The sequence below is a fragment of the Gekko japonicus genome, unplaced genomic scaffold (genome assembly GCF_001447785.1).
Source record: "Gekko japonicus isolate JY-2015 unplaced genomic scaffold, Gekko_japonicus_V1.1 scaffold64, whole genome shotgun sequence".
Lineage (NCBI taxonomy): Eukaryota > Metazoa > Chordata > Lepidosauria > Squamata > Gekkonidae > Gekko > Gekko japonicus.
The window spans coordinates 1,564,686-1,585,043 of record NW_015170277.1 but is presented as its reverse complement, the minus strand read 5'-3'; the positions used below and the strand labels follow the sequence as shown (position 1 = coordinate 1,585,043).

The 20,358-nt window shown below is 50.0% G+C and overlaps 1 protein-coding gene across 1 annotated transcript; it reads left to right on the top strand.

Moving 5' to 3' along the window:
* The first annotated feature begins 1,368 nt into the window (after positions 1–1,368).
* Positions 1,369–20,020, top strand: GPN3 (GPN-loop GTPase 3). The gene is made up of 8 exons (XM_015417678.1): positions 1,369–1,518; positions 4,310–4,418; positions 5,331–5,498; positions 9,658–9,782; positions 12,147–12,262; positions 14,582–14,678; positions 16,415–16,543; positions 19,738–20,020. Exons 1-8 carry the CDS (start codon positions 1,471–1,473, stop codon positions 19,798–19,800), a joined length of 855 nt encoding a protein of 284 aa, XP_015273164.1. The 5' UTR covers positions 1,369–1,470; the 3' UTR covers positions 19,801–20,020.
* The last annotated feature ends 338 nt before the right edge of the window (positions 20,021–20,358 follow it).

The window sequence follows — 20,358 nt, the reverse complement described above, 5'->3', positions numbered from 1 at the left end:
CGCCCCAGGGGAGCGGGGGCCGCGCGTCTCTTACCCAGGGAGCCCCCAAGCCAGGGGGGAGGGGCCGGTGGTTCCTCCTCCTGCCGTTGCCAACCTCCTGAGCGGCACATGCAGGAGCAGCCGCGCCGGCAGAGCGTCAGAGTGCCAGGGGCAGGAAATCGCGCGAGATCCGGCGGCTTCTCGCGAGGTCTCTGCCCAAGCAACAGGCGTTCCCCCAGCGAGCCTCTCCACCCGCCTGTGGCTCCGCCTTCGGTCGCCTGATTTGGGATGGGCCGTCTCAGCCACCGTCAAAGTGGGAATGAATGACTAAAAAGTAGCTGCTGGAAAACGTGTGGTTGATTTGTTTTTAATGCATTTATTGTTATTATTATGGCTCTTTAACTGTGGACGGTCTCATTTATTTTGTTTTAGAAAAATCTGAGCATTTATTAAGATGGGTCGCTGTGTTAGTCTGTCTGTAGCAGTAGAAAAGAGCAAGAGTCCAGGAGCACCTTAAAGCCTGACAAAATACGTAGAAGGGTGTGAGCTTTCCTGAGTCACTGCTCACTTCAGCATTTATTATAATAGCTATTTTAACTGTGGGCATTCTCAGTTATTGCTGCTATTTCTTGGCTGACTTGAGGCACGGGTTTTTGTTATCATCTGTCGCTGCCATCTATTGTTTTAATTGTCTGATGGTTTTTAAGCCGCCCTGAGCCCATTTGTGGGGTAGGGCAGGGTATAAATTAAATCATGAGGGTGGTGATGATGTTTTATAAAATCTAATAAATAGCTTTTTATTGTCGTATTATTGTTCCCTTAAGGTTTTGTAAGCGCCAATTTTAAACGTTTTTCGTGTGAATGAAGATTACTGTGGGTAATTGATGTAAAGGCAGGGTATAAAAAGTTCTCAGTAAATATAGTGAATCGCATTAAAATTGCTTAAAATGTCTAACAGATCGTTTTTGATTCGGGGGGGGGGGGTGGCCGTGTTGGTCTGAAGCAGCAAAACAAAGTTTATGTCCAGGGGCACCTTGAAGACCAGCCAAGTTTAATTCGTGTGCATGCATACTTCTTCAGTTTAAATACTGAGGAAACCAAATACCAGTACTGTAAAGGCAAGTGTGAATTCCCTGCACGAAATCGACTCGCAAACTCTTTCGCTCGCAATAAAAGCCACTTGTATCCCGAGGGCCTGCCGCAAATAACCTGTTCATAGTTTAAAGTCCCGCGAAACTTTCTTGTTACAGCTGAATAAGAAGGCGAGCCAGGGCACCACCTCCTATATGGCCAGGGTCAGTTTTGCGGTTTGAACCCTGACTCTTGCCGTCTTTGCGGAAGTGATGTCAAGGGTCGAACCAGAGAGAAAACCATAGAGAGGAGGGGGAAGGAGAGGACCAAAGACGGCCTCCACTACGGGACATTCCTTGGGCCAAACTAGTGGCGCTCGCTGTTTCCCGGGGCTGGGCAGGGCAAAAGGAGCCCCTCAGCATGCCCCGCTTCGCCCAGCTGGTGATGGGGCCGGCGGGGAGCGGGAAGGTGAGCTGGGGGAAGAGGGTCGTTTCGGAGCAGGAGGGTTGGGCGGCCCTGGGCTGACCCAGGAGGTCGTGGAGGTCCGCCTTGCATTGCGCACGTGGCTCTCCAGATGGGGACCAATGTTCCCTCTAAACTGTGGAGTCTTGTGATCAAAAATTCTACTTTGTGAGCTACTGGCATGAAATTTGTGAGCGAGCGATTTGGCTACTGCATAAATTAGTTTGCTCTGGAGCCATCCTTCCTGAGCGAAGACAAAAATCTGTGAGCTGGAGGCTGAAAAACTGTGAGCTAGCTCACACTAACTCAGCTTAGAGGGAACACTGAGGGACTAGCTGTCTTTGCTGCTACTCCTGGGGCGAAAAGGCGGAGTGTAAATGAGCTAAGAAAGCAAAGGCATGAAGCATTTTTCCTGTTGCCAAGCCAGACTCCCTGCATGCGAGAAATTCTAGAGGGTGGCCAAGCTATTCTGGTTGCAGCTCAAATAAACAGAAGCCTGGGGACCACTTCAGACACGTGTGTGTTTTGCACCTGCAGAAGTGGGATTTGGCTCGGGTCGCCCGCTCTGGGTCGGGAAATACCTGGAGGTTTGCGGGGTGGAGGCTGAAGAGGGCGGGGTTTGGGAGGGAAAACAGTGGGAGGGCTTCTGGTGTCCTGGCCCCACTGGTGGTCGACCTCCTGATGGCCCCTGGTATTTCGGGCCACTGTGTGACACAGAGTGTTGGACTAGATGGGCCACTGGCCTGATCCAACATTGGCTTCTCTTATGTTCTTATGTAACTCAGCGGGATAAAATGCCATACAGCCCGACTTCCAGAGCAGCCGTTTTCTCCGGGGTCAACTGATCTGTGTTGCCTGGAGGCCAATTGTAGGAGAACTCTAGCCGCCCATTGCGGGTTGGCAATCCTGGCTTTGGCCCATGAAAGCTTATAACGGAATAAAATGTCGTCTGTCTTTGGGGTGCCACAAAATGCCTGTTTATTTCCATGCAACAAATACTGGGCCTGGAGTGTGGTTGGAAAGTGCAAATGCAGGCCCCCTTGCAGAAGTCAGGGGATCTGGGGCTGATCAGTGCCTGGATGGGAGACCACTTGGGAATGTCCCGTCGTGGCCCGGAGTTCCAGATCTGAAGGGAGGTGGGATGTAAACAATTCAATCCAGACCTTAACAACAGAAACCCTCGAGCCAGTGGGGGAGCCTTTCAGTCTCCCTGGGCATTGCATAGGTAAAGGTTTCCTTTGCTCAAAAGCCAGTTAAATCCGACTCTAGGGATGCGGTGCTCATCTCCGTTTCCAAGCCGAAGAGCCAGCGCTGTCCGAAGACATTTCCGTGGTCATGTGGCCCTCGGGTCTCGAACTGCTGATCTACTGACTTTCCGGTCTGCAGTTCAGCGTCTGAGCCACTTGAGCTTAGCAGACCATAAAGGCTGCTGTTATTAAGGAGAAGACTTCCAACGAGGGGCTCCCATGTGAAACTGCTGAGCTGAAATTTGGAGGCAAATTTGATGCAAAGTTGGGTTCAGTAAAGATGTGGGGGAATGGCTTGCTTACTATAATTTCAGGAAGGATACCTATGTTGATCTGCAGTAGAAGAGCTAAATTCAAATCTGGTGGCACCTCCAAGTCCAACACGATTTTGGGGGTATGAGCTTTTGAGAGTCAAACCTCCCTTTTGTCAGGCACAAGTCTTAGATATATCTGATGAAGGGAGCTTTGACTGTCAGAAGCTTATAGCCCAAAAATCTTGTTGGCCTCAAAGCTGCTACTGGACTCGAATCCAGCTCTTCCATACTACAGAAAGTAACTGTCCTTCTTTGCGATTCAGCTTGCTCATTGGGAGTGGTCCACACAAACTCTGATGGGATCATTTCCTCTTTGGGCTGCGTCTTGTCTTGGAATGTGCCTTTGTGTAATAATTTAACCCACCTTTTCCTCAGGCTATTTGATCTACTGGTCTCCCTTAGTAATAGTTTCTCTTCCGCATGCCTGTTCTTCTGTTTGTATCTCTGTGAATAACAAACTGGATAACCTCCTTAGGACAGGCGTTCCACGGGAAGGGTGCCACTGCAGAAGAGGCCATGCCTAGCCTCTGGGTGCCAAAGGCACCTCTGGAGAAATGTTTCCTTGGACACTTTGCTAACTAGCCAAGGCTCTTACGATCAGTGGCTTTTTTGAGGTGATGACATATCCCTCTGTAGGGACTAGAGCAGATTACATGAACTATTCAATATTATTCTATATCAGGGGTGTCAAACTCATTTGTTATGAGGGCCGGATCTGACATAAACGAGACCTTGTTGGGCCAGGCCATGTGTGATATAAAATGTAATGCTGGGTAGCGGAGGTATAAACTTTATAAAGGACACAAACACAAAGGTATGTTTTTACTTAAAAACATGCTTAAACCATGAGCTCTGTAAGCTGCAAACCTACTTTTGATTTATCGACATTCACCACAGAAATCTCATGCTCAGAGTTCTGAGTCTAAGACCCAGGTTAAAACATGAAATGGCTGAGTGATTACGAGAGTCTGGCAAAGCAAGCGGTGATCCAGCAGCAGAACTGGAAGCAGGAGATGGCCGGTTCCACTGCGGGCCTGATGGAAGCCCTCCGGGGACCTGATCTGGCCCCCGGGCCGCATGTTAGACACCCCTGCTCTATATAATAGAAATAACCGACCATTATTGGGTGGAGTGAAGACTCAGCTTCTCCCCATAGCTGTCCAGTTGCTGTTTGCTGGCAGGGACTCGCCTAGCAGTTTTTGCTATTCTATGCATGTGTCGCGTTCTTTCTTCCAGAGCACTTACTGCCACACCATGGTCCAGCACTGTGAAGCACTGAAGCGCTCCGTTCAAGTAGTTAACCTGGATCCTGCCGCAGAACATTTTGACTACAATGTCATGGCAGGTATGTTCATGGCTTCAGCAGAGAGCACACGAAGACATGGCCAGGGAACCCCTCGGAGCCTGTATCTAGCTTGTAGAAAGCCCTGCCTGAGACTTCCGCTGCTAGAGGGAGTCACTGCAGTGTGATGGCTCGGAGACTGAGGTGTGAGCCCGCAAGTCCCAGGTTCAAATCTCATCTCTTCCATGACTTCACAAAGTGGCCTTAGGAAGCCTTTGGCCTCTGCTCCACATTAGCAAAGTGCGGATAGTGGAGACCTACCATAGAGAGTCAAAATTATGTAGCAGAAGGGCTTTAAATATAAGCAATATCATTTGCCATTAGAGATGTGAAGTCCCTGGAAAAAGTGGGAGAGGAGGAGGTCTATCCAAGGTTCCTTCTAGGACTTTACATTCAATGAACCAATTGTAAAATAGAACCTTCATGTTCAGGGGAGGCCATGGTGGCTCAGAGCTCAAGGCGCTGAGCTGCAGACCCAAGTGCCACATGACGGAGTGAGCGCCAATCTCTGGCCCCAGCTCCTGCCAACCTAGCAGTTCGAAAGTGAGAAATTGCAAGTAGATAAATAGGTACCACTGCGGTGGGAAGGTAACAGTGTTCCATGCGCCTTGGTGTCTAGTCATGCCAGCCACATGACCACGGAAATGTCTTCGGACAGTGCTGGCTCTTTGACTTGGAAATGGAGATGAGCACCACCCCCTAGAGTCGTATTCAGGGACAGTATAGCTTTAAATACCAGCTGCTGGGGAGGAACGAGAGAAGAGGGCTGCCACCTTTGCGTCCTGCTTTCCAGAGGCCCCTGGCAGATCACTGTTGGGAGAGATGTTCTGGGATCCGATGAATTTAGGCCTGATCCAGCAAGGCAGTGGCTGGGACCTTCAGCTATCGAGCAAAACTGTGCCCTCTTTCTTTCAGACATCCGAGAATTAATAGAAGTGGATGATGTCATGGAAGATGATTCTCTGAGGTTTGGCCCCAACGGTGGCTTGGTTTTCTGCATGGAATACTTTGCAAATAACTTTGACTGGCTGGAAGAATGTCTCGGCCACGTGGAAGACGACTACATACTTTTTGATTGCCCAGGTAAAGCCAAGGAAATTTTCCCTTTGCATAACTTGACCTTCAGTGCACAATTTCTTCCGTCTTTCTTTCTGTCATTTTGACTCAAAAGTCTGCAGATATAATGACCAGCAGTGACCATAAATTTTTCCCCTGGGACCCCCGGTGCAGCTTGAGAGACCCCCTCCCTCTAGTTCTGTGCACACTGGAGAGACCATGAAGGGTGGGGGGGGGATTTCTCTCTGCATGCCTCTGAGTCCTCCGGTGCATATGCAGAAACTCTGGGGTGGGGGGTACTCAGTCCCTCATCATGCTTCGGAAGCACCTGGGCCCAAACTAGACGTTACCTTTAGCACAGGTCAGGGAAAGGCTGAATTCCCCTCCTCCCCCCACACTGCAGTCCTGAGCCGAAGCGGAGCCTCATCTGCTCGAGAGTGTTGGTTCCTTCTACTTATTTAGTTTGGTGTCGTGGTTAAGTGCGCGGACTCTAATCTGGGAGAACCGGGTTTGATTCCCCACTCCTCCACTTGCACCTGGCTGGATGACCTTGGGCAAGCCGTAGTTCTGATAAGAGCTGTCCTTGAAAGAGCGGTTTCTGTCAGAGCTCTCTCAGCCCCACCTACCTCACAGGGTGTCTGTTGTGGGGAGGGGAAGGGAAAGGAGTTTGTAAGCCACTCTGAGACACCTTTAGGTAGTGAACGGCGGGGTATAAATCCAATCTCTTCTCTTCTTCTTATATGCCGCCCTCCCTGTACAGGAGCTCAGGGCAGTTTACGCCAATTAATATAAAACAATTAAAACAAGAGAGCCAGTTTGGTGTAGTGGTTAAGTGCGTGGACTCTAATCTGGGAGAACCGGGTTTGATTCCCCCACTCCTCCACTTGCAGCTGCTGGATGACCTTGGGCAAGCCATAGTTCTGTCAGAGCTGTTCTTGAAAAAGAGCAGTTCCTGTCAGAGCTCTCTCAGCCCCACCTACCTCACAGGGTATCTGTTGTAGGGAGGGGAAGGGAAAGGAGTTTGTAAGCTGCTCTGAGGCTCCTTTGAGTAGTGAAGGGCGGTGTACAGATCCAGTCTCCTCCTCTTCTTCTAAAACGATGTTAAAATAATAGTTCAGACAGAGTAGAATCATAAAATATAGTGTGAAAAGAAATGGATGAGATGTCATTCGAACTGATTGAAATACAATAGCGGGTACCCCAATTGGTGTTCTCTCTAAGCTGAGTTAGTGTGGACTAGCTCACCATTTTTAGCTTCCGGCTCACACATTTTTGCCCTAGCTAAAGGAAAGGATGGCTCAAGAGCAGACATAATTTATGCAGCACCCCAATCGCTCGCTCACAACTTTAATGCCAGGAGCTCACAAAGTAGAATTTTCGCTCACAGGACTCCACAGCTTAGAGGGAGCATTGTCTGTTTAGATCCAGGCCACTGGTGGGAGATTGGCCAGAGAAGAGTGGGGGGACGTCTGCCACCTCAACCAAAATCCCAGTGGAAGACCTCCATCTTGCAGCCCCTGCAGAAGTTTAATAATAATAATAAGAAGAGAAGAGATTGGATTTATACCCCACCCTTCACTACCCAGAGGAGTCTCAGAGCGGCTTACAAACTCTTTTCCCCCTCCCCACAACAGACACCCTGTGAGGTGGGTGGGGCTGAGAGAGCTCTGACAGAAACTGCTCTTTTTCAAGGACAGCTGTGCCAGAGCTTGTGACTGACCCAAGGTCACATCAGCAGGTGCAAGTGGAGGAGTGGGGAATCAAACCTAGTTCTCCCAGATTAGAGTCCACGCACTTAACCACTACACCAAACTGGCTTCAGGGCCCTGATCTCATATGGGAGCTCATTCCACCAGGCGGGGACCAGGGCCAAAACAGCCCTGGCCCTGGTCGAGGCAATTCAGATGTCCCTGGGGCCGGGGACCACCAAAAGATGTTGATTGGTGGACCTCAGTGCTCTCTGGGGCTCATATGGGGAGAGGCGGTCTCAAAGGTATGCTGGCCCCTGCCTGTATAGGGCTCTAAAGGTAAGCACCAGCACCCTGAAGTAGACTCGGAATCCAATAGGCAGCCAGTGCAGTTCACGCAGCACTAGGTGGACATGAGCCTGCACGGGCGTCACCATCAGCACCCTCGCACTAGCTGCAACTTCCGGAGCAGGATCAAGGGCAGCCCCCGTAGAGAGCGTTACAATAATCCAGTCTGGAAGTGAACAGGCCATTGCAGGAGTCACTGTACAGCCAGGTCCCGGGGGATGAGATCAGGGCCCGACTGTCCATCAAGTTCAGCTGTGCAAATACCAGACACAAGAGCCAGCGTGGTGTGGTCAGAGTGTTGGATGAGGGTGTGGAGGACCCAAGTTAGATTCCCCGCTCTGTCACGGAAGCTCGCCGGGTGACCTTGGGAGAGTCAGGCACTCCCAGTCTGACCTACCCCACTATTGAGATATATGTCTAGGTGATAGAGGTAGCAAGCAGTTACTAGATCAGTTTGATCTGTTTGACAGTCCTAGCTGTGGAGGACCCAAGTTAGATTCTCCGCTCTGTCACAGAAGCTCGCCGGGTAACCTTGGGAGAGTCAGGCACTCCCAGTCTGACCTACCCCACAGGGTTGTTGTGAGGATGAAATGGAAGCGAGCAGAGTGATGTGGATCCTCATTGGGGAGAGAGGCAGTATACAGTTGAAGTAAAGGAGGGAAGAATAGGGTTGGGGGAAGGCTGAAGTCCCCCCCCCTCTTTCCCCTGTGCTTTGATGCTAAGTTGAATCGGGCCCGGCCACACTTGGGAATTTTGGTTCTGCGATGGCACGTTTGGCCTCACGCCAGCCACAACATCCCCTTTGGCCACCAGAAGGAGTGTGAAGCTCTCTGGCTGCTTCTGTGTCTCCAAAGTCAGGCGTGAATGACAGAGTGGCCCCCAACCCCCTTGCAACAGTCCTCATTTCGTGCCAGATAGGAGAAATATACGGAGCAGAGGCCCATGAGTGGCTGTTAGCCACAAGGTATAGATGGAGCACTCTGTCTGGGGCAGTGATGCTCTGTCTTCTTGGTGCTTGGAGGACAAGAGTGGGAGTGCTTCTAGAGTTCTGGCCCCACTGCTGGACCTCCTGACGGCACCTGGTGTTTTTGGCCACTGGGTGACACAGAGTGTTGGACTGGATGGGCCACTGGCCTGATCCAACATGGCTTCTCTTATGTTGTTATGTCTGGGGCCGTAATGCTCCGTATTCTTGGTGCTTGGGGGGCAAGAGTGGGAGGGCTTCTGTAGTTCTGGCCCCACTGCTGGACCTCCTGATGGCACCTGGGTTTTGCCCACTGGGTGACACAGAATGTTGGACTGGATGATCCAACATGGCTTCCCTTATGTTCTTATGTCTGGGGCAGTGATGCTCCTTATTCTTGGTGCTTGGGGGGCAAGAGTGGGAGGGCTTCTGGAGTTCTGGCCCCACTGCTGGACCTCCTGATGGCACCTGAGTTTTGGCCACTGGGTGACACAGTGTTGGACTGGATGATCCAGCATGGCTTCTCTTATGTTCTTATGTCTGGGGCAGTGATGCTCCATATTCTTGGTGCTTGGGGGCAAGAGTGGGAGGGCTTCTGGAGTTCTGGTCCTGCTGGTGGACCACCTGACAGCACCCGGGTTTTGGCCACTGGGTGACACGGAGTGTTGGACTGGCTGGGCCACTGGCCTGATCCAGCAGGGCTTCTCTTATGCTCTCAGGGTTTAACTGCCTCAAAGCCAAAACCACACAGACAGCTTCAAGAGGGGATTGGATAAACATAAGGAGCAGAGGTCCACCAGTGGCTATTAGCCACAAGGTACAGAGAGAACACTCTGTCTGGGGCTGTGATGCTCGGTCTTCTTGGAGCTTGGGGAGCAACAGTGGGAGGGCTTCTGGAGTTCTGGCCCCACTGGTGGACCTCCTGATGGGACCTGGGTTTTGGCCACTGTGTGACACAGAATGTTGGACTGGATGGGCCATTGGCCTTATCCAGAATGGCTTCTCTTATGTTCAGAGGAGAGGCAAGTTGGTCAGTGCCAACTACAAGTCAAGGTTTGCCAGCCCAGACTGGCAAACCCCAGTTTATAGGCGTGTGCAGTTTGAGCAACTAACTTAGACTTCCTGTGTTCTTTATTTTTATCTGTCTCTGTGTGCAGGTGTATTTAAATTTGGATCTGTCCCGCAGGTCAGATCGAGCTGTACACCCATTTGCCAGTGATGAAGCAGCTGGTGGAACAGCTTCAACAGTGGGAATTCCGCGTCTGTGGAGTTTTTCTTGTCGATTCTCAGTTTATGGTGGAATCCTTTAAGGTATCTCACAGTTAATCCCAAACTAATGTTTTGGAATTGGTGCTCTTCATTTCTTTTTTTTATAATATCTCGCGAACTATGTAGAGAAGTGGGGATTCTCTGCCTGCCTGTCAGTAAATCGAGGAATAAAGCCATGTCCTGTAGGAATTGTCAGGAGCTTTCTGACAGTTAAGATGCTTAATCAGTGAAACAGGCTTCCTCAGGAAGAGGTTGGGCTCTCCATCTTTGGCCATCTGACAGCAATGCTGATTCTGTGAATTTGTCTTTGGCTCTTGTGGCCCTTTCTTGCATGCCCAGGATAATGCCAATCACCACTGTGGAGTCAGGAAGGAATTTTCATCCAGATTGGCCCAGTTAGCCCTTTTTCCTTGTTAGTTAAAAACTTAGCCCTTTTCCTTGTGGCAATACAAAGGGAAAGGCATGTCTCTGCAACAGAAAGAGCTAGAGACTTACTTTTTAAAAAACGAAAGCTGGGAATTCAGAAAATTTGTCACGCATATTATTATGGTATATCGATATAACAGTGTGCTAGTACCATTTTTTTAAACTGCAAATTCTCAGTGGTGGGGGGGGGGTGGCCACTGACAGGGGCCCGGTGTAGGAAAACGGCGAGGAAACCTGCCATGTAGAAGCCCCGTGGCTGCCGCTCTTTATCAGCAGCTGCAGCAGCGAAACCACAAAATCCCTTCCCCATGTAGAAATCACCAAAGATAATAAGATTCCCTTTGTGCCTGCGTAATGTACCTTTCTAGGGAGCTGCGGTGGCTCAAGTGGTTAAGACGCTGAACTACAGGCTGTGGAAGGTCAGTAGTTCAGCAGTTCGAGACCTGAGTTGCCGCATGACGGAGTGAGCTCCCGTCTCTAGTTCCAGCTCCTGCCAACCTAGCAGTTCGAAAGCAAGAAACTGCAAGTAGATCAATAGGTACCACTTCGGTGGGAAGGTCACAGCGTTCCGTGCCCCTGCTGCTGCTGTCTAACATAAAGGGCTGAACACAGATCCCAAGATCCCAGGATCGAGCCCCTCTGTAATTTCTTAATGCCTACGATGTGCCCATCTGAGCAGGATTTTGCTCCTTGCTGGAAAGGTCTCCAGATGTTTGTGTGCTGAGCAGAAATGCAGGGGTAAAAGTATTATAGAATAAGTTCAAGTCAAGTCAGCTTTCAGTGGCATATATCAGTAGATCGAGTCATTATAAAAGTATACAAGTAGGACACTGCATTACAAATATATTGAATGAAATAATCGGTTACGTCTGTACTTTTCCTTGGCGTAGCGGCATGGCGGATTGAAGGAACTTAGCCGTTTTCTCAGTTACTTCAACAGAGGAATCATTCGAAAGTTTGCAAACTTTCTGGGAATCTGAAAAAAACCCATCATGTTAGCCAATACAGAGTTTAGATATTCCGAGCGTATATTTACGTAAAAGTGACAGCGCAACAAAACATGTGAGACCATCCCAACACATCTAGAATTCTCAAGGGCAATGTCTAGCCGCATATGCTGTCTTATTGAATCCACCATATAGAATGGCAGAGAGGCTGAGCATTGCATCTGGCTAAAGAGAGAGCGCTGCGTAGCTGTGGCGCTTGTAGGGAGGCTAAATATGAAGCCATCCTACCGACAGGGAGGGGGATCACAAAGCTCAGAGGAGAGCCGGTTTTGTTGGCGAGACTCTCTAACTCCTGATGCTCAATATCCAACATCCTCTGTTTGATCAACCGGAATGCGCCTGCTGATGGGAGCATAGTCAGTGAATCCAAAAATATACCCATGGCCTTAAGAAGAAGAAGAGAAGAGATTGGATTTACACCCCACCCTTCACTACCCAGAGGTGTCTCAGAGCGGCTTACAGACTCCTTCCCCTTCCTCTCCCCACAACAGACACCCTGGGAGGTCGGCGGGGCTGAGAGAGCTCTGACAGAAGCTGCCCTTTTTTCAAGAACAGCTCTTATCAGAACTACGGCTTGCCCAAGGTCATCCAGCCAGGTGCAAGTGGAGGAGTGGGGAATCAAACCTGGCTCTCCCAGATTAGAGTCCGCACACTTAACCACTACACCAAACCACTACACCAAATTTTTGTCTCAATATAAGTTAGCTAGTTTGACATGTTAGACTCTGAGAGCATTTGGTATATTCTATAGAATAAGTTAAATAACTGACCTGTTATTTCCCCCAAATCTGCCACCTGCAGACGGCCACTGTCCCGATTTGACCTTGTCTATCACTTCCTTACATCCACAGGGCCCTTGAGTTTGGGGGCCCGTAACCTTTACGAGGCGGGGGGAGCGGCAATTGGGTGGCTCTTAGGGGAAGCCCTTCCGGTCCTCTTGACGTCTCTCTTCCTTTGTGTCGCTCCCTGCCAGTTTATCTCCGGCGTTATGGCGGCCCTCAGTGCGATGGTGTCTTTGGAGGCTCCCCAAGTCAACATCATGACCAAGATGGACTTGCTGAGCAAGAAAGCAAAAGCGGAAATGGAAAAGTAAGTTTGCGGCACCACGGAGTCCTTCTCTTGGCAACTCTGGGCCAAGATCCAAGGATCCACCGGTTATATCCTGTCCTGTTTCTGCAGGGCCACCCCTGCCTCTCTTTCTCTCCTCTATTATTATTAGTTATTTATTATTTACAAAATTTACATCCCCCCTCCCTTTCTGCCCTCACAAGGGCCTCCAAGGTGGCTAACGATTTCAAACGTACTTGATACAACGCCCTCCTATCATCACAACAGATTAAAAACAGACTTAAAATACACGAAGACATAAAAACAGCCATTAAAACCTTGGTTGGGAAGGAGAGAACCCTGAGGGAGAGCCAAATGAAACAGAAACATTTTCACCCACTGACAGAAGACAGCAACAGAAGGGGACAGGCGGGTCTCCCTGGGGAAAGTGCTCCAGATTTTTGGTGCCACAACCGAGAAGGCCCTTCTCCTGGGTTGCCACCTGCCTAACCTCAAAAGGTGGGGCCACCCAAACGGGGTCTTCCAAGGTGACCATAGTGGTTGGGGGGGGTCCATAACGGAAGAGGAGTAAGCCCCCAGGTGGCCAATTTTCCTGTCCCTCGGTGTGCACCATCTCTGCTGTATCTGGAGGAGGTGACTATTGTCGACAAACTCAATCCCAGAAGCAGGCTTGGGCAAGTGAGACCTCTTGGTTCACCTAGATCAGGACTTTCTGCTCTGGCTGGCAGTGGCTCTCCAAGGTCTCGGGTAGAGGTCCTTCCTCTAAGAGCCAGTTTGGTGTAGTGGTTAAGTGAGGTCAGGGCTGCAAAATCCCCTGAATCTCCCTGGTCCGAAAGACGTCAGATTGGCCAACACCAGAGCAAGGGCCTTTTCAGTGGCGGCTCCACACTGGTGGAATGAGCTCCCAGAGGACATCAGGGCCCTTCGGGACCTTGTACAGTTCCACAGGGCCTGTAAAACCGAGCTCTTCCACCAGGCCTTTGATTAGGAGCCACCACTGATGAACAAGCACTAAGAACAACTATGGATGCTGGCCTTGTTACACCGGATCACTATACAGCAGTCGCCATCTACATTGATCTGCACTTTATATGTATATTGCTTTTATGCGAAAATCTTATAGTACTGCATTTCTGCATTGTGTTTGATTGTATTTTAACTTCTTGTACGCCGCCTTGAGCCTGCCTGTGCAGGCAAGGCGGGATGTAAATCGAAAGTAATAAATAAATAATAATAATAAGTGTACGGGGACTCTACTCTGGGAGAACCGGGTTTGATTCCCCACTCCGCTACATGCAGCTGCTGGTGTGACTTTGGGCCAGTCACAAGTTCTGTCAGAGCTGTTCTCTCAAGGGCAGTTCTCCAGAGAGCTCTCTCAGCCCCACCTACCTCACAGGGTGTCTGTCGTGGGGAGGGGAAGGGAAAGGAGATTGTAAACCGCTCTGAGACTCCGAGTGAAGGGCGGGGTATCAATCCAATCTCCTCCTCCTCCTGCTATCTGCACTCCCATCACCGGGGATGCTAGGACCTGAAGCTGGGGTGTTCTGCATGCAAAGTATACACCACTGAGCCTTGGCCCCTCCCCTCTGCACATCTTGGAATTAAACAGAGTGAAATGTCCGGGGGGGGGGGGTAGATGCTGCTGCGCTGGTTTGTAGCAGTTCATACATCTGGTCCTGAAACAACCCACCCTGTCTTGCCTCATCTTAGGCCAGGGGTGGCCAAACTGTGGCTCGGGAGCCACATGCGACTGTGCAGCTCCCGGCAGGGCGACTGGGAAAGCTAAATATCATTAGCAAACAAATATCATTGGACATATATCATTGGTAACAGCGTTCCGTGCGCCTTGGTGTTTAGTCATGACGGCCACATGACCATGGAAACGTCTTCGGACAGCGCTGGCTCTTCGACTTTGAAACAGAGATGAGCACCGCAACCCTAGAATCAGATTCGACTGGCTTTCGAGCAAGGGAACCTTTACCTTTACCTATCATTGGACAAATAAATATCATTATCAGCGTCTGCTTTTATCGCTTTTGTTATTGTTTTTGGCGGTCTCATTTAACATTAATAAAAAGCCAATTTGCCTATTTCCCAGTAAAAACGTGTAATATCTGTTCATGTCTTGCGACTCTCAAACATCTGACGTTTATTTTATGTGGCTCTTACATCGAGCAAGTTTGGCCACCCCGTCTTAGGTAATGCTTAAAGGAAATACTCATTTTGTTGTTGTTGTTGTTGTTGTTGTTGTTGTTGTTGTTGTTATGGAAGCGTTTACGGTTCCTTGCAGTAGCACAAGGCCTTTGTGATACAACCGCTTTCCCACCGTTTGTCTTCCAGGTATCTAGACCCGGATATGTATTCTATGCTGGAAGATTCGACCGGTTTGTTCCAAAGCAAAAAGTTCAAGAAGCTGACAAAGGCCATCTGTGGACTGGTATGTCTGTGCGCACGGCTTGCGGACACGGAACGTGCCGCTCTCGGGGCTGGTTGACGGTCCACGTTGGACAGATCGACTCTTCCCCCACCTTTGTCAGCAGCCGATTGATTTCCACAGCCGGGACAGTCTCTTGCGGGTGCTGAAGGCCGTACATGCTGGTCATCCACGTGTCATGTTGTGGTGGGAAGTGAGAAAGGAGGGGGAGGGGCTGGGGGAAAGGAAGGCTGTCTCCAAGAGCAGCTCTGCTGGGTTACCTGGAAGTCTTTGAGAGTCAGTTTGGTGTAGTGGTTAAGTGTGCGGACTCTAATCTGGGCGAACCGGGTTTGATTCCCCACTCCTCCACTCGCACCTGGCTGGATGGCCTTGGGCAAGCCATAGTTCTGATAAGAGCTGTCCTTGAAAAAGAGCAGTTTCTGTCAGAGCTCTCTCAGCCCCACCTACCTCACAGGGTGTCTGTTGTGGGGAGGGGGAGGGAAAGGAGTCTGTAAGCCGCTCTGAGACACCTCTGGGTAGTGAAGGGTGGGGTATAAATCCAATCTCCTCCTCTTTCTCCTCCTGCAGTTTGGTGTAGTGGTTAAGTGCCAGTTTGGTGCCGTGGTTAAGTGCGCGGACTCTAATCTGGGAGAACCGGGTTTGATTCCCCACTCCTCCTCTTGCACCTGGCTGGGTGACCTTGGGCAAGCCGTAGTTCTGATAAGAGCTGTCCTTGAAAAAGAGCAGTTTCTGTCAGAGCTCTCTCAGCCCCACCTACCTCAAAGGGTGTCTGTTGTGAGGAATGGAAGGAGACTGAAAGCCCCTCTGAGACTCCTTCCAGTAGTGAAGGGTGGAGTATAAATCCAATCTTTCCTCCTCCTCCTCCTCCTCCTCGTCTTATTGGTCCAGCATTCTGTTTCCAAGGGTAGCCAGCCAAATGCCTCTGGGAAACACCCAAGTCAGGCCTTTCCTTCTTGCTTGCCGGCCAACATCTGGTTCTGGGTGGCAGACTGCCTCTGAGCATGGAAGTTACATACAGACGTGGTGGCTGATTGTGGCTGACAGACGTATCCTTCATGACCATGTCTCGTCATTTTCCAAAGCCATCGAAGCGCGTCTTATAGCAGTGAATTCTATAAACTGTGTTTTAGTTGGAAAATGTTTTTATTTTGTCTGTCTGGAATTTGCTGCATATCAGCATCGGGGGGGGGGGGTTAACCCTCGACTTTGGTTTTATAAGTCAAAGCAGGGGGTCCCCAGCCTTTTTTGAGCCTGGGGGCACCTCTGGACTTCTGACACAGTATGGTGGGCACATTCACAAAATGGCTGCCACAGGAGGCGGAGCCAGTCATAAAATGGCTGCCGCATCGTCTTTCCAGTCATACCGTGAAGGCCCTTGTGTTGTGGTGGCAGCTGCTGCCAAAGCAACCTTGTAAAAAATGTGCACGGCCAATCAGAAGTCATGTGGGGCAAAGCCCTATATGCCCCCCCCCCCACTTTCTAAAAACACTTAGCGGGCACCAGGAAAGGTGTTGGCGGGTGTGCCATTGTGCATTAGGGCACCGGGTTATAGATCCCTGAGTTAGGTGACTTTCTGTCTGTCTCTCTGAACGTTTTGTCTATGGAAGTGGGTTGTACCAGTATCCATTCCTTTTTTTAAAGCAACCTGTGGATGTTGAAGTATGTTCTTTTTAAAAACAATAAACCATTGCTGCTTCGGCCCGCCCCCGCTGTCTGAAAATCTGGCGGTTGCCTTTCAGATCGACGACTACAGCATGGTCCGTTTCCTGCCGTTCGATCGCTCCGATGAGGAAAGCGTCAACATCGTCCTGCAGCACATAGACTTCGCTATTCAGTACGGAGAGGACCTCGAGTTTAAAGAGCCAAAGGTAAAGAGCCAAAGATCTGGGGTGCGAGTCATGATAAAACCGGGGGTTCTGAGCTGAGGCTAAGCCACTCTTGAAAAATAAGAAGAAGAAGAGAAGAGATTGGATTTATACCCTGCCCTTCACTCCCCAAGGGAGTCTCAGAGCGGCTTACAAACTCCTTCCCCTCCCCACAACAGACACCCTGTGAGGTGGGTGGGGCTGAGAGAGCTCTGATACAAACTGCTCTTTTTCAAGGACAGCTGTGCCAGAGCTTGTGACTGACCCAAGGTCACATCAGCAGGTGCAAGTGGAGGAGTGGGGGAATCAAACCCGTCTCTCCCAGATTAGAGTCCGCACACTTAACCACGACACCAAACATGGGGAAAGTGAATGTGGGCACAGAGTTTTTACTAGGCTCATTTGTGGCATTGACAAAATGATGTTTGTGATATTTCCTTGCCTGGTGACCTGCAGGCTCATTTTACTCGCCAGAGGTGACCAGGGAAGTAGCCTGGATCAAGCCATCCAGGACGATGATGGTTCTGATTTCGGTGAATCCCCACTCGTGCCATGGAAACGTGCCAGGTGACCTTGAGCCAGCCACAAACGCTTAGCCCAACCGACCTCCCAGACAGTGTTCCCTCTAAGCTGAGTTAGTGCGAGCCAGTTCTCCGTTTTTTAGCCTCCGGCTCACACATTTTTGCCTAAGCTCAGGAAGGAGGGCTCCATGGCAAACTAGTTTATGCAGTAGCCAAATCGCTTGCTCACAACGCTAATGCCAGCGGTTCACAAAGTAGAATCTTTGCTTACAAGACTCCACAGCTTAGAGGGAGCCTTGCTCCCAGGGTGGTTGCAAGAATAAAATGGGGGACAAGAGAAGAATGTAAGCCTCTTTGAGTTCCCATTTGGAGAGAATGGCGGGGTACAGATTAAGTAAATAAATGCAAGGCATGTGTTGGTTATGCTAAAAGGAGAGCCAGCGTTGTATTCAGTGGCACGATTGAGGAGTGAAGTTAAGGGGTCTGGAATATACCTCTAAAAAGAGGGAAAGATCAGGCACCGTAGTGTGTGCTCTTCTGTACTGTGGCTCCCTCTGCAATGCATTAAAGAGAATCCTGGAATCATAGAGTTGGAAGGGGCTGTACAGGCCATCTAGTCCAACCCCCTGCCCAGTGCAGGACCAGCCTAGAGCATCCCTGACAAGTGATCGTCTAGTCGCTGTTTGAAGACTGCCAGGGAGGGGGGGCTCTCCACCCTCCTAGGCAGCCCATTCCGCTGCTGAGCTACTATTACTGTATTTTTTCCCTAATCACAGAATCATAGAGCTGGAAGGGACCTCCAGGGTCATCTAGTCCAACCCCCTGAACAATGCAGGGAATTCACAAACACCTCCCCCCCACACACACACAGTGACCCCTGTTCCACGCCCAGAAGTGGGCAAAAAACCTCCAGGATCTCCAGCCAAACTGGCCGGGAGAAAAATTGCTTCCTGACCCCAGAGTGGCAATCAGCATTTCCCTAGGCGTGTAAGAAAGGGCCACAACAACTATGCACTGAGGCAACCCTTCCTGCCCTCCCTTCTCATGATCTGCCTAAGTTCACAGAATCAGCACTGCTGTCAGATGGCCATCGAGCCTCTGTTTGAAAACCTCCCAAGAAGGCGAGCCCACCACCTCTCGAGGAAGCCTGTTTCACTGAGGAACCGCTCTGTCAGGAAGTTCTTCCTAATGTTTAGCCAAAAACTCTTCTAATTTAATGCCAACCCGTTAGTTCTGGTCCGACCTTCTGGGGCAACAGAAAAGAACTTCACACCATCCTCTATAAGACAGCCCTTCAAGTACTTTCTGGTACCTTTCTGACCATAATTGAAACCGACGATTGCGAGTCCTCTCCTCTGCGGCCAACAGGAGCAGTTCCCTGCCCTCCTCTAAGTGGCAGCCCTTCAGATACTTCAAGAAAGCAATTGTGACCCCCCCACCTCTGGCATCCGTTTTCTTTTCAGTCCTGGCCAGGAAATCTGGCCTCTACTGTACTAAGCTGAAATGCTCCAGGGGCCACAGGAGGGGGTGGCGGCTACAAGCATGGATGGCTTCAAGAGGGAATTCGATAAACATCTGGAGCAGAGGTCCATCGGTGGCTATTAGCCACAGGGTATAGATAGGCACTCTCAGGCTGGGGCAAGGGATGCTCTGTCTTCTTGGTGCTTGGGGGGGGGGTGGCCACAGTGGGAGGGCTTCTGGTGTCCTGGCCCCACTGATGGACCTCCCGATGGCACCTGGTATTTTTGGCCAATGGGTGACAGAGTGTTGGACTGGATGGGCCACTGGCCTGATCCAACACTGGCTTCTCTGATGTTCTTAGCATGTGCACACTTCTTCACATACATTGAAACAGATTTCCTCAAATATTACATGCAGGTAGGGGGAGTTAGTCGTCAAGAAGAGATGATTAGAGTCACGATGAATAAGTAACTGAGCAATAAAAACAGCAAGACTGGAATAACAATATAGTAGGATGTGTAATGGAGCTGTGGTGGCTCAAGTGGTTAAGACGCTGAACTGCAGGCTGTGGAAGGTCAGTAGTTCAGCAGTTCGAGACCCGGGTGCCACATGATGGAGTGAGCTCCCATCTCTAGTTCCAGCTCCTGCCAACCTAGCAGTTCGAAAGCAAGAAATTGCAAATAGGTAAATAGGTACCACTTCGGTGAGAAGGTAACAGCGTTCCGTGCGTCTTGGTGTTTAGTCATGACGGCCACATGACCACGGAAACTTCTTCGGACAGCGCTGGCTCTTCGGCTTTGAAACGGAGATGAGCACCGGAACCCTAGAATCAGATTGGACTGGCTTTCGAGCAAGGGAACCTTTACCTAGGATGTGTAAATTGCAGCTCTCTGCATAGGACAAACAGGTCAAACCCTACACCAAAGGGTAAATGGACACAAATAAGCTTAAAGGCTGATAAGCTGCAAGACCCTTTGGTCTGACCTGAAATGCTCCATCTTGAGCGTATATCTCTGTGACTGCAGCCCTACTGGCCCTTAGCTGGGAGTAAGTCTCACTTCTGAGTAAACATATATAGGATTGCAGTTTTCGTAAAGGCAAATAGGAGTGTTCTTTCTCTTCTAGCCAGAGCTGGGGTGTGTGTATTAGACACTTGAGCAAACTTGGGGAAAAACCCAGAGTGTTAAAAGTTTGTGTTGGTTTCCTCCCTACCAGGAAACAGAGGAAGAGAAGCCTTCTGCTTATGACGAATTCTTCCAAGACAGAGCGGATGAATGAAGATTACCAACTGATTTGGACAAGACGGTCTTCATGTTTCCTGCATCTTGGATTTTGAAACAGACCTCGGAACTGTACTGGGGGCTTTTCCCCAGGAAGCTCTTCATGTATATAAGTGTACAGTGGCAGCTCCACACGAGATTTTCTCATGTTTAAAGGGGGCTAAATAAATTATTTGCATCATTTCGGGTTGTTTGCTGCCTTAAGAAAAGAAGGACTTTCCCCCCTGTATCACTTTGTGTATTTGGGCGTGGTTTGTTCACTTAACGCAGCTAGGCCGGAAGGGGATGGTTGGGATTCCTTTTTTTAAAAAAAATACTCTGTTATATGGGAATGTTTTGCTGCCACTGTAGAGGGATCCCTTTTCTGTGCTTCAGCTGAAGCTACCGAGACAAGGGCTTCCCCTTAGCCAAAGCATTTCCAACTCTTCCAGCTCTGCCCACTCTCCAAATGAAGGCAAGGTGTGGCCTAGCCCAATTAGAAGATGAAGAAGATATTAGATTTAGACCCCGCCCTTCACTCAGAGTCTCAGAGCGGCTTACAAACTCCTTTCCCTCC

Excerpts from the sequence above, each read along its gene's own strand:
- GPN3 (XM_015417678.1), top strand. The coding sequence starts at position 1,471 with ATGCCCCGCTTCGCCCAGCTGGTGATGGGGCCGGCGGGGAGCGGGAAG. Across the intron at positions 1,519-4,309 it reads GGCCGGCGGGGAGCGGGAAG|AGCACTTACTGCCACACCAT; the intron begins GTGAGCTGGGGG and ends TCTTTCTTCCAG. Across the intron at positions 12,263-14,581 it reads GCAAAAGCGGAAATGGAAAA|GTATCTAGACCCGGATATGT; the intron begins GTAAGTTTGCGG and ends TTTGTCTTCCAG.